Source organism: Buteo buteo, chromosome 10 (assembly GCF_964188355.1).
Source record: "Buteo buteo chromosome 10, bButBut1.hap1.1, whole genome shotgun sequence".
In the NCBI taxonomy this organism is placed as follows: domain Eukaryota; kingdom Metazoa; phylum Chordata; class Aves; order Accipitriformes; family Accipitridae; genus Buteo; species Buteo buteo.
This window is the reverse complement of record NC_134180.1, coordinates 7,908,197-7,922,326: the sequence shown is the minus strand read 5'-3', so window position 1 is coordinate 7,922,326 and position 14,130 is coordinate 7,908,197. Positions and strand designations below refer to the sequence as shown.

The following is a 14,130-nucleotide window of genomic DNA, read 5'->3' as shown; positions in this document are numbered from 1 at the left end:
GTTATCCAACTATCACTATCAGTTGATCACTGAGTAAACTGATGGTATTCATGGGTTTCTTAAACAATGTCTGCCTAGATTGCAGGCACAGAGAGGCAGAAGCCATTTTTGCTTTTTCTGTGGGTTTTTTTTTGGGGGGGGGTGGTGGTGTTTGGTTTTTTGTTTTTTTTGTTGGTTGGTTGGGTTTTTTTGTGTGGTTTGTTTTGGTTTTTTTGTTTTTTAAACAGTGCATTTCAAAATAAGGCCTTCTAGTAAACAGAAGCCCATGAACTCCCCTTGTTTGCCATGCTCGTGTGTAATGAGGTACTGGGAATCCTTTTAATGCTGTGTGTCTGCAGTGTAAAGCCTGTAGTGTAAATATGCTGAGAACAGGAAATGAGCATTATTTAACTGTGACCTTGCATCTTTTTCTTCAGCAAGTTGCATTGAGATGAACAAGGCAGCATTATTGAACTAGAGAGGAGCAAAATCCCATTTAACTGCATGCTGGGCTTTGATGTACTGCCAAGTACTGTTGTCTGTGATAGCCTCTGGGATGCAAAGGAGACTGTAGCTGTAGATAAGAGAGGTTTTCAACCAAAGTGTCTAGCGATAATGTCAGCTTTTATAATTTGTATGTGGAAGTTATGCTTTTAATTCAATATCTGGTGTAGTATTTCTGTATGCTAGTTCCCGTGCGAAATCACCATGATTTCGTTCTTCCAATATGCAGATTTACTATTTGCTGTAATACAGCTAGGTTCCCACTCTCATAGATGATATAATCAAAGCTAGATTAATCTTAAGCACTCAGTACTTTGTTTACTATGTACAGTGCAACTGCATAAAAATGTACACATGTATTCAGTAGTGCTTGGCTATAGAGGATGCTCTAAAATGTCCTGTGTGTAACTCACCTGCAGAGAATAGGCAGGGCTCTGTGTAGCAAGCACGAGAACCACTGTAAGATGTCTCAAGCCTCTGCTGCACGACAGTGGATGAAATGGGCTATGTTCCAGATCTGTTCAGCAGCCAAGCTGGAAGCTACAGAAGAAATTTTAGCATAATCCATCAGAGGCAGTATTGTGCCATTGCGTGCTCACCTCTTAGTTTGTTCAGGTGCTAAACAAATGTTGACAGAAGATCCCCAATCTGCATCAAATCTAGGAAGTAGGCTGGAGAGCCTTAAGAGTCTGGGCTGAGACCTCCAGCATTATGACTTTGTTAGTGTTCTGGGAAGTAGCAGCACAAAACACTGTTTTGGTCAGACTTTTAGTATAAAATTTTCTTGTGGTAATAATTCAGTTTCTGGTGAGCAAAGAGATGGGAGATCATGGCTGCTATTAAATTTCAATATTTAGCTAAACAGACTTTATGTTGTCGTGGACAATATATTCATTTGCACATACTATAGGCTCAAAGCAGGATAAATGGGCAGGTAAAAAAGGATAAAATGGCTAGAGAAGAGAAGTTGTTTGAAAGACTTGGATCATTTGTTTTGGAAACACCCCCTTTCCCCCCTTCCTTCTGTAGTTGTCCTTCTGTCTATAAATTCAGGCTGTCTTTATACTGCAGTTTCCATTATGTATACATTCTGGAGGGAGTAGAAGAATTGAATCCAGTTACATTTCAGCTCTGCAAAATAATTTGAAATGGCTTGTATTGTATCAAGAAAGGTAATTGTACAGTTTGACACCTTGTCCACCACAAAAGAGATAAATGTATTTTCATAATGCTTCTGAAGAGGCAAAGGTTTTTTTAGACTTGACTAGGACGTGGCATAGCTGATTGTATGCTATACCACTGTTTAAAAAGTCTGTATTGATGGATCTGAGTTCAGGACAGTGTGATTTGGGAAAAAGGGCAGGAGCTTATTTTGGCTGGGTTTTTGATGACAGCACTGAAATTTGCAATATCTAAAAGTTTTGTCATGACAGAGTATCCAGAGGTGAATTATTTGCTAAATGCAAGTAATTACATAGTAGTTAGCTTCATGTAGCTGATATGCCTGCAGTGTTGGGGACATGCTGTTTTCTTTCTGATCCCTGCAATCAGAATTTTTTTCTGTTTATATATTATAAAGGAAAATGTTTTACTCAAATCTCTTCTGAAGAGAAATTGTTAATAGCATTTGGCAGCTGTAAGTGATAAAAAAGCCCACTTCTATTTAGAGCACTGACAACAATTTAAAGTGAGTAAAGTATTTTTGTTGTTCATTTCTTGTATTGAGATACAAAATCTTGCTGCATTAGTATTCATCCTGAGAATGGATGGGCTTTTATGCACCAACATCCTATGCAAATTAGTCCTTTCCTAAGACCAAACATATCTGATTAGGGAGAATACAGTTGTCCTGCAAAGCCTGCTTTATTCTTTTCAAGACAAAAATTCTGAGAATTGTTGGGGGTTTTTTTGTGTTTTGTAGTTTCTTCCCCTCCCACCCCCGGCTTGGAATTGATGGAGACTACCATTGGGCAGGAAATAGCAGAAGCTTTTGTAAAATCTTAAAAGAGAAAGAGGAAAAAGGGCATTTTCACAAATAGAATTAGGATGATGCAGCGAAGTTTTGGATGCCTGCCAGGGAGGACAGATGCATCGTGCATACAGTGGCTTGCCGACGAGATTGCACATTGGCAGCTTCCCGATCTGTTAATACAGCAAGCCTACAGCCTGAGCATAATCACTGCAAACAGAGCACTGTTCATCTTACCACTTTTGTGGTTTTTCCTGGCAAGTTTTCACAGCTGTGTATGGCAAGTTTTCAGTCCTATAAACATTATTGAGACTTTAAAACTTTTTATCATGTAAAAGTTTGGGGTTTTTTTAATATTAGGAAGTACATTTTCTTTCCTTGCTTCAGTGAACAGGCTTGCCTTTTTCTGTGCAGAAATGCACTGTGAGGTACTCACTGCTGTCGAAATACGACATTAGATTTGGGGTACTAATAATGGTCTGTGCCGCCTTAGACTTCTGTTCAAATGTCCCCCACTTTGGAGAACCTGTTGACTCCAGTCATGTTTAATGGAAGACTTCACCACTGGGACTAGAGTAATTTTTTGGCACTGATTTTCTCACAGCCCTATAATGTGTATTTTAATGGGGGAGATGGAGTACTTTCTGGCTGATTGTTGAGCAGAAATGCTGCTGCTACTTAAAGAAAGCATCTTCCAGATACGAGAGAAGTATAATGACAGTGGTTTTTAAGCCTGTTCTGTCTCCAGTCTTCTGCATGAAGAGGAAATCTCAAGCTTGGCTTTCTTGCCTTAGTAGTGCCTAAGCATTGTCTCTGAACTTAGTTGTTACGGAGGTGCTCAGCTTGTATGACTGAAATCTTGTGTTGTCTTATTTGAAGTTCTTCAAGGGCTTTTCAAAGATACCTTATTTCTCATCTTTAGAGTAAAGGCTTACCATGTTCCCATGGTTAGGTCTGTTTGGGTGGATTTTTTTCTACCATTCCCCTGTGGATTTTTGTATAGTTGGTCTCAACTCCATAAAGGAGTTGGGGAAGGGAGACCAAAGAGACATTTTAGGCTGTTACGTTGTAGGAATTTAGGCTGCTGTGTAAGAATTTCAAGATATTTTTATTTATTATTCTTGATTCAACTTGTGTGCTTACCTGAAAGTGATGGATAGGATAACTGGGGGGGTCCCTGCTTTGGCTGTTCAGTTCCGGTAGTTCAGCAATGGTGACGAAGGACACCGCTGAGTTGGAAAATGTCTTTTCACAGACACCAAGTTTACCCACCCTGCTTGAAAGGAAGAGATAGTTAACAGCCCTAGTATGTCTGGAAACTCAGTTTCTCACCCCTAAAGACATGCCCAACCTGCATGGGCTGCAATGTGTAGTTACTACTCCTGTTTCGATTCAGCAGATTAATTAAAATGATCTCTCAGTTGAAGGAAGATTTACGGTGAAGGAATGGTTACTGCAAACTGAGACCAAACTTCATTGGAGAACTTGACCTAAAGTGTCATGATAAGGATGCTAGCATCTATGCTGTGTGGTTTACAAGAAAACCCTGGAAAGGCTGGTATTGAGCTTTAGGAGCTAATATATCTGAGATCACTAAAATCTACAGCCTCTTAATGCATTTAGCTTGCCCAGTAGGCCTAATTAAGATAGGTATCATTGGTCTTCAATAAAGAAGATTAATTAGTTTGCACATCTTCATGCAAGTCCCATTATGTTAGGCTGAGATTTTACAGCCATTGAACAAAGCTGTGGGAGACTCTCTTGATTGACAGACATTGTGCCAAAACAAAAAGCATTTACTCTTCTGTAACTAATGAAAGGAGGTGAGGGATTAAGTGGTGATTGATAATAAGAATTGGTCTCTGTACTTTGAGCAAATGAAGAAGAGCATATATAGCTAAATATCAGTGTGATGTAGAAAGTGATGTATACTACTGTATTACTGAAAAAAAAAAAAAGGAAGATACGTGGTTGAGAACATCAAAGTGCAACAGAAGTAACGTATTAAAGCTTTTGTGACTTCTTGAAAATGTGTCCCGGGGTTATCTTTGTACTGTCATTTGGAGGGTAGAGGAATTGTGCTTCCAAAGCCACTAAGGAAGAATAAATACAGTGATGTCTAGTGTGAGTGATGACAAACCTCCTCTTAGAAAGTACTTCACTGGACATTATGAATTTAATTCCTAAGAAAGTCTCTGCTTAAATGCAAAGTACAGTTTCCGTCGCTTGGACGTACCTTGCTTTGTAATGAACAAAAGTGTGTGAAGGATCTACTGCAGGGTCCTCTGTGGTGTTGGTGAGCACAGGAGCAAAAGCAGGCAAGATAGGAAGAACATGTCTACCAAAATAGGTCTTCAGATATGTATTTTTAGCATTAAGAGTTCTTTAGTTATAAATTAACTGGTTTTGGCTTATGGGTTTTAGAAAGTGAACCTGAGGAAAGAAGTTAGAAATTATTAATATCTCTCTTCTGTAGGCTTACAGTGGACCATGCTTCTCCTTGTTCTGTTCTTTTGTAGCAGTTTGAGGCTAAATATGATAAATGCAAGAAAAATGAAAGCCGTTTGTAGTGCATTTGCCACAGAACTGGGAGATGCTTGGCTGCATAGATGTGTGTAGGTGTTCACTGTGAAACAGTGTGTTCTTTTGCACAAGATATGGCCATTCAGCAGCTAGTATGAGCCACAAAGACTACAAGTGCTCCTAGTGTGCCAGGCTGGAGTTGTACAAAACAATACACACTGTGTTGGAAAAAGGCCCGGGAAAACTGTTGACTTTGGGTATAATTGCTTCCTATTGCAATTGAAGCTGCGTTGCAGTCCTTGGCAGATCTTGGGAATAAAGGCCTGTGTGGAATGCTACTTGTTCATATTAGCTGCTCCTGGAACATGGCCTTTCTGCGTTTCAGGGAGGGTTAGGCTCTTGGGATGATCTTTGGGTTAGTGGAAAAGCTTTTACAAGTAATATTACCAAAGCTGTTTGGCAAAATGAATTAGGTTTAGATGGGTCATTTGTGCTCTTCTGTAAGAAAATTATGGCTCTTGTCCTGAGCCCTTTCTCAGGGCAAAGTTTCTACCCCTTGTGAAAAATGCAGAGGCTTTTTCTTTGGAGTGACTTATGATTTTTTTTTGACAATTCATCACTATCACTTTTAGTTGTTCCTAGCTCTTAATTAATGCAGTTACTATGTAATTGTTGACATTTTCCTCCATTATTTGATTTCCTATTATCATTATTGGATTCCCCCTATGGTTTGTATGAATTCATTATATTGGTATTAATGTAAATTAATCACTATTTATCCTGTATAATACTGACCATGTAACTGATCAAAGTGCAGAACATTTCTCGTACCATACGGGCAAAGTAAAGCAGATTTAAGTTACTCTTTTGAAACCATGATTAAGAGTTAAGTGATGGTGCGTCATTGCTCTTCCCACAAACTGGGGATGCTTCTGTTTTGTCTCTCTCTTCTTCTTTCTTTCTTTTTTTTTTTTTAACATAATAAATACTGATAGTGTGATAGAGAGCTCCTGAATGAAAACTCTTCCCCTACCTGGAAATCCCCTTGGAACACATCATGTTTATATTTTGTTTGTTTGATATGTGTTCTTTTCTTTGTAAGCTATAGCCCTGCATTATAATGAGACAACCTCACTGAAGGAGCCCCTGTCTAGTTTGCTTTTCAGCATTTCACTATGGTTTCTGCCTTTTCTGAAATTTGAAAGGGTGTTCCCATCTCTTCCGTGGGACTCTTCCCATTAACAAGTTGTCTAATTACTTTTTCAGCTTGTTTGCTTTCTGACCATCAGTCAGAGAGGGTGGTATGACAAAGGAAAGGCAACATACAGAGACATGAATGTCCTTTTCTTCCCTTTTTTTTTTCCTTACAGTAAAGTTGCCTACTGTAGCAAAGATCAGACCCTTAACTGTCTTGTTATAAACTGCTAAGGTGTTGGTATGGCCACTGGTAACTTGTTTCACCATCCTGTGACAACAGTTTTTGAGACCTGGGTTTTAGCAAGTCAAATTCAAACTAGTATCTATTACCTTTACACATTAAACAAATGTTTTAGTAGATATATTTGTCCAGATCTCCGATACTGGAAGTGAGCACTGTTAGAGACTGAAGACAGTACAGTTTATGTTGTGCAGTAAGACATGAGTAATTTTATAGCTTTTAGGGTAAAAATTATTTGGCCCTGAAAATATTTTGCTCTTGAAAATATTTAATGATATTCTAGCAGATGAGTGCATTTTAAGATTGAAGAGTTATTGAAATAATGTTCTGGAATACCTGGCTGCTTGCATCTTGCTTGCATTTGATATATTCAGTACTGGCTAGGCAACACTGGACAGGCTTTGCTGCTGGTCTCCAAACTGTCATGTTGCAGCAGCTTTGCTGCTGAGCCAGTATAGCTGTGGTCAGTGGTGTACCTTTTGCTGAAAATGCTCTGAGAATAAAGATGTAAAAGTAGTTTGGTTCTTAATGTAGGATGCATGTCTTTTAAAGGAGCATATGTTTCATTCCCAGCTTTATTCTTGCACAGTGTGTTTCATTCTGGTTTCCTGCACCATGTTATTGTTAAGTGGTATTGCAGTTGTGCACACAGGTACTCTCACAGGCTCACTCCTCCCACTGTGAAGACAGCCTTTTCTCTCCCTTGTTGGTGTCTTTGTGCACAAATTCTCAGGCATGTCCTTTTTTCTAGATGGATTTCTTTGCAGCTGCTTCAATTCTGATGTGATTTTTCTCCCAGCTCTCACTAAACATATCTGTACATACTGACCAAAAGTTTTGGCAGAGCAACTATCTCAGGCCTGTCCTTTAAAGAAGAATGTTAAGTGTGCCACCAGGACATTCTTTTGGTCAGAAGGAACCTTTGCAACTTGTCTGTGTTCAGTCCTATCATATTTCTTGCTGCTGAAGCTTTTTCTCTCTTTTTTTTTTTCTTCTTTAAGAAACATTTTATTTAGGTAGATGTTTTAGGGAAAAATGAGGGTGTGGGGCCATTCCTAAGAGGCTGGTTGTTTTTTTTTTCGGCACCACAAATAAACCCTGTATAGAAAGCTTTCCGTATCAAGGGGAGGGGGAGAAGACCTGCATCCTATCTTGTGGATGTCAAAGTAGACATTTCTGCAGAAGCAGTTTTACAGTATTTAATCTGATTCCTTTGCTGCTAAAATTGTAATGTGGTACTATGTTGCTTTTCCTTAAAAAAGTGCAAGTTATGTCTCAGATTTGACTTACACTTCTATGTGTGTTCGAAGATCTGCCTTTTTCTAGAAGTCGAGTTTGGGTATTTATTTGTAACATCTGATTTGGGCTGCGCAGAGAAAGTGCACAGATGCCATTGCCTTGTGGCTGAAGCCGAAATTTCAAATGCTTAAAAAAAAAAACCAAACAACCCTGTCCCTGTGAGGGCAGATTTATTAGAGGTCGATGTTTCTTTCATAGGGGTAAAATACACATTTAGCTGTTAATGGGGGGGAAGTTTTTTCCTGAACTCTCCCCATTAACACCTTTTTATCCTTATTCTTTCTTTTTTTTCCTCTTCAAACTGCACATCTGAAGCAGTAGCTCTATGTCCTGCTGCTGCACACTGTTTAGCTGGTTATGTGATCAACACAGGTTGCCCTCTCACCAAGCAGGAGCCTCTCTCTGCTGATGCTTGCTTGAACAGACGATGAGGTTTTCGACAATTGTTCAATTTGTTAGAGAGCTTTATCAAATGCTATCTATTTTGGACATGTTAAGAGAACATTCTGAAGGAAAATTGTTGTCGTACATTTCTTTCTAATTTTGCTGTTGAGGGAAGGTCAGTGTTGTATAACTAGGAGTTGGATTAATGTGGTGTTCTTTATCTCTGAATGTGCTTAGTCTGGATCAGAAAATCAATAAACCTTTTCAGCCTTTGACTGCCTGGAGAAGGATTTTACTGCCTCATGTGGTGCTGTAGAGGACCCTAGTTTGTTTTGTGTGATGTTTGTTTTGAATGGCAACTGGTTTTAGCTTCTTAATGAATTTTTTTTTTTTTTAAAAAAAAAAGATCTGAAATGTTTGAAAATCAGAGTATGAAACTGTCATCTCAGTAGGCATTTTCTACGTTCTGGGCTACTGTCATTTCAGTGCATACAGAGAAATGAGTATGTTTCTATTAAAATTTTCTCCTCCTCCCCATGAGAAGATATCACTAGATGGCACTCACTGAGACATAGGTTTCTCTCCATTGGTAGGTAGTGAAACTGTGATAGACATTTTGAAGGCTTTTAGCGTCTCTCTCAGCTAGTTCTTGTATCCTTTTGCTGTCTCGAGTATTGTAAAACGTTGCAGCAGATATAAATCAGTTTACATGATGTTTTTGCGTTCTCGTTGTTTTAGAGATTACTTCAATTCCTAATTAATTGTACTTTTGCCTGCAGATCTGTATTTGAGTATAGAAGTTAATGAGCAGGCTTCTGTTTGAACAGCCTCTCCTTTTATGGTGTACTTTAGCTTGCAGAGTAACCAATCACACTGTAAGCACACATTAACAGATATTGAGAAAGTGAGACTTTTATTTTGTCTAGAAATTAATATTGTTTCATTCAAAATGCTGGGGAGTTCTAAAATGGTGGGGCACAGCTGACAGCCAGTCTTGTTCCTCAGAGCCTTAGAGCTGCTTGCTTATGTGATTTTTATTTATTTATTTATTTTATGTGTAGCTGTTTAGGTTGGGAAGGAAATCTTCAGAGCTTGTATCATGGATAGAGTTGCCTTATTTCTCTTCTGCAGGCTGCCAAAGCTTAGTTACCTTGTTGGTGCTTGTGGAAAGAGGGTCACTGTTGTTGCGTCCCTGAGCCTGTCTTGACCTGGGACTCTTCAGGCCTGATATGCTCTGATTTGCACAAGTAATATCCTGAAATTTGATGAAATAGTTGTGTGTTTTATTTTTCATAGATGTACCCTTTAAGCTTGTTTTAAACCTTGTAGGTTTGTGTGCTGCCGTAAAGGAACTGATAAAATCAGGCATTCATTAAGTAGCACAAGGTCAGTATGAAGATAGGCAATGATTGTAGGTAAAATGTAGTTTCTCAAGTGGCTTGAGCAGACCCATCTAAGCTTTTCTGTCTAAAGGGCTGGCAGGGCTGTATCTTTCTTCCTTTGACTCTTTTGTCCTTCTCCCCACCCCTCCCGAACACACACTGCACGTTTCTGCCTCACCCTTTGTACTGGCACTAGCACATGTGACAACACGGTCACCCAGATCAGCTCTGCGATTTGACTGAAAATTCATGTCCTAACCATTTGCTGCATTGCTTTTCACCTGAGCCAGAGAGGTGAGTTAGCAATGCTGCTAAGGCAGGCAAAAAGGTGATTCAGTATCCCTGCTAAGGCAGGAAAAAGGAGGGGATTTTGATGAGTTTAAGCTGATCGTGAAACTGTGTGTTTATCTGTGAATTTTATTCCTCTGAAGATGCTTATTTGAGGGGAGCACTCTTCAAAGCCCCTCACTGAACCTTATCTCAAGGTTTATAAGAATTTAAATAGGTATGGCAACTGGGAAGACACTGGGAAAAAAGTTTGTTATTTTGCTTTGGGTTCTGATCATTGGTTTTGCAACTAACAATTGGTGTTGCGGAAATCCGGAATAAAACTCCTTAACAGCAATGAGAAGTTACGAAGCAGGCACTCCTTTATTGCAGCGCTGGGCACACGGGGGATCGCTCCACCTATCGTGTGCACCTATCTAGTCTAATTGTGCTGGTTAAATACACACCTGTTATACATAGTCACTAAATTTCTGGAAAATGTTATACATAATCATGAACTTCCTGATAAAGCATTAGCATATGTAAATGCCTCTTCACGCAGGCGCAGTGAAGGTCTCTGGTGGTCTTCAGAAGCCCTCTGGTGGTCTTCCATAGTCTTCCTCACTTGTCCGCTTCTTGACCTCTCTTAGGGGATTCTGCACAGTACAATTCTCACCATCATCTATATTAATTTACATAAAAATGCATACAATGTCTATTCTTAAATGTAACCTTTCTAATGATTGGTCCTTCAGTCACACCATCTTATTAATATTCTTATGTTAAAACAATCATTGGTTAATCTCACTTAACTCTACTGATTAGAATCCTCAATAATTAGATTGAGGTGGGAAGGGTAAAGGGTTTCCAAGCAGCAAACTGGTGTCCATAACGGTTTCCTTAGTTTCCTAAAACAAAACACTACAAATCAACAAATCTTTGTCGAAGTTTCTGTGGTTAACTGATTTTAGACAATACTTGAATTGTTATGGTTACACATAGTACATTTTCTAAAGTTCCTAAGTTCCTATGACTACATTTCAAACTTAACACTCCCATACCTATGCTTCACAATTTTCTACTTCTTAATCAAACCAAACTCTTTTATGTGATTAAATTTTTATTTCTTTACCAGAATATTTGCAACATTGGTTCAGAGTTTTTCTAGGGTTTCGGTTGGCATAGGGATCCCTCTGTCCTTGGATGCATGGAAAGAATCATGGGGGTGCATAATGATACGACAGAGTTGCTGTCTTTGCTTTGTTGCTTGCTTTCTGGTCCAAGGGTGCTCCTTTCTGCTGTCCTAGAGTACTTGCAGGGTTCAGCTTTTATTTAAAAACTTCTGGGCAGATGTGTTGCTGTAAAAGTTATTTGGGGATTTGAACTGGCAGAAGTGTGTGAAAGAGCAGGTGCAGAGTGCTTGTTGTCCCACAAATGGGGTTCGTTTACCCAGTGTGCAAGCCAATAACACACAGAGCTGAGGTATTTTCAAATTAATTTAATTGATGCTCATGAATGGGTGCCTGTCTCAAGACAGCGCACCTTTGTCTCAAAAATTCCCACATTTATATGCTTAAGTAATACATATTCATTATTATTTCCCATAATGATTGGTTATTTCTTCTTTGCCTCTCACGTAAATTGGCGCACAGACTCTGTCTTCTTCTTTCATTGTCTTCTTTTGGGTAGGTAGTATCATGTGAGTAGGTGGTCAATGAGTCAGTGGTCGCGATCTCCCCCGTAGGAATTACCTTTTACCTACTTCTTACTCTGTCTTGGCAGTTCCAAGCAGTTCTTCAAGGTTTATTGACCAGACCACAGTCCATTACCTTTTCTGACATAAACATAAAGCCCCGTTGTCTAATAGTTAGTTCCTAAACCCTAAATCATGTCTAGTTATTGTTTCCCTATTTTTAAATATTAACTGATGAGGGCTGTACAGAGGACTTTAATAGTTCCCTGGTTATTTCAATCATATGATACATATTATTTGATAATATGCTGGCAATTTGGTTTGGCCAGAGCTTTGATGTGGTGAGTGAGAGTGTGTGTGCTCATATGCCCATATCCTCTTCAAATCAAGTATAGGGTGAGGACACATTTATTTAGAGAACCCGACAAATGTGGGCATGGCTTCAGGTACTCTTACTATGCAAGGTGAGTTTTGAAATGTTATATGTGGTGGTCATGAAGAAAGAGAATTGGTAATGCCTTTGAGACAGTAATTTAGTTTTAATATGTATTTGTCTAATGACCTACAGCTATCTCAAACCAAAATTAACAGCCCTGCTTTATACTAGTGTTTGATGTAAATTCGTCCCCACCAACTTTCCATTTTCATCACAGCTGAAGGTATAGAGGAGGTTCCAACTTAGCCCGATATCTTATGTAACTGGACAGTGCTTTCTGGGTAGTAACTATTTTTTTTTTTTTATGTTTCTAGGGATTTTCTTCCACGAGGTTCTGGAATTGTAACAAGACGACCATTGGTCCTGCAACTCATCACTGCCAAAACAGGTAACCTCTTTCTCTTTTTGCTTCTATGGCTGGACAAAGTGCTGACATACTTCAGAAGGAGGAAAAAAATTTCTAGGAAAACTTAAGCAGTGTGAAGAAAGGTGCAACTAGACAGTCTGGAACAAAGGCCTGCTGCCTCAAAACTATGCCCAGGACCAACTAATTTCATTGTCCTATCTGGGAAAACAGTAAAATCTAAATCCTAGAGTACATAGTAAATTTAATCCGAGATCAGACATGAAGCAGTGGAGAAGCAGTATTACATACAAAGTGTTTTAGAAATTAGCTTTGATTTATTTGTTTCTTGATGAACTTTACAGTTGTATTAGTTAACACACCAAAATTGCTGTACTTCTACCTTTAACTCTTGCTCCAGGGCACACAGATTTGATTCCACACAGCTTGTTTTTGTGACTTGTCTTTTTTGGTTGGGCTCACTGCACTAAATAGAGCAGAAGGTAGACTGAGGGAGAACGAGGCTTCTGTGTATTTGTCTGATCAAAAATAAAAATACAGTATTTGTATACCACTGAGCTATGTGGTGTATTAAGATCTTTCATCAGAATTAACCACTTTGTACTCTTCCAAGGGGCACTTAATCTGCTGTTGTGTAGCTTAGTTTCCTAGCATATATAAAAGCAGCTATGGTTTTCCATTGTTCAAATTTCTTTGTTATTGTTGCTTACATTGGTTTAGAAGCAACAAAATCACTGGATTACTATTGACTTCTACTTAAAATGGTAAAAAGAAATGAAATAACACCTGAAACAGCATTTAAAAATAAAAAGTGCTCTTTAAATTATGGAATGTGATGAAACTGGGGAAGAAAAAAAATTGAATCTGCCCGTAGAACTTTAGTCTGTCCCTACGTGTGAGGGTAATGAAGTTTTTGTGTGCATGTTTTTCCTAAAAGGTCCTTTTGTTGTTCAGCGGAAAGGTAGACTTCAGTCTGCCTAGGCTCCAGGTTTTTTTCTGAATTACTGCTTTTAAAGCACATTCATACTTTCAAGGCCTCTGTGAAATTTTCCATGGTGTTTATACTGTGGAAGAGAAAGGAAAACCTGCAGAATCCAATATTTCTGTGTTCTCAGGTTAGAAACTTTAGGACTTTCAAGTGTGTAATATGCTTGTAGTGCTTTATATATATTTATAATAAAAGATGAAGTTTGTTTTAGTTGGAGATATGAACTCTTGCCATTTCTGCATATCTGGCTTTTGATCTCTGACAGAGCATGCAGAAATGCATCAATAAGGCCTAGCTATGGAGAATCTTCATCTAATTTTCCCAGCACCATGTAAGAGCAGAAGAAAGAAAAGAATCAAACTCTGTGCTGGCATTCCTAACAAAATGACTAAACTGCTGGGACATACGAATTAGTAAGTAAACTCTTACACTCTAACCTCAAGTGGTTAAGTACTGATTCTTAGACATCCATCCTAAACTTACCCCTACTGGTCTGTATTGCCCTATTTTGTAAATCATCATTGTCCTTGGGTTAAGGGGGCAATGAAAGGGCTTCTTTCTTCCTGGTATTTTCCCCATTAATATGTTCACATAGTATTACTAGCTTTAGGCAGGCCTCTAGGTACTTTCTCTGCTGAAAAATAGTTCTTCATTATAACTTAGTAACACAGCAAAAACTTCAAAAATTCTGAAGAACTGAGCTTGAGCCTAATTTTGTGTTTACTGGATGTCAAGACATATTTCTCCCTTTAGGAAATCCTGTGTATTTCTTGTTTGGGATTAGATGCCAAGACCTTTAAAATGCAAGCTTTAATTATTTTGTTACTTTCTTTAAACTTTGTTCCGCTGCTGTTGTTTTTGGTGGTGAAATTCCAAATAGCTTTATCTTTTAAGCCACCTTTAT

The 14,130-nt window shown here is 38.6% G+C and overlaps 1 protein-coding gene across 1 annotated transcript in view; it reads left to right on the top strand.

Annotated features, from left to right (window-relative positions):
- Nucleotides 1-14,130, top strand: part of DNM3 (dynamin 3) — a 190,188-nt gene that overhangs the window by 5,745 nt on the left and 170,313 nt on the right. Inside the window, 1 exon segment of the mRNA XM_075038434.1 lies at nt 12,189-12,262. Within this exon segment, the coding sequence (XP_074894535.1) occupies nt 12,189-12,262 (74 nt within the window).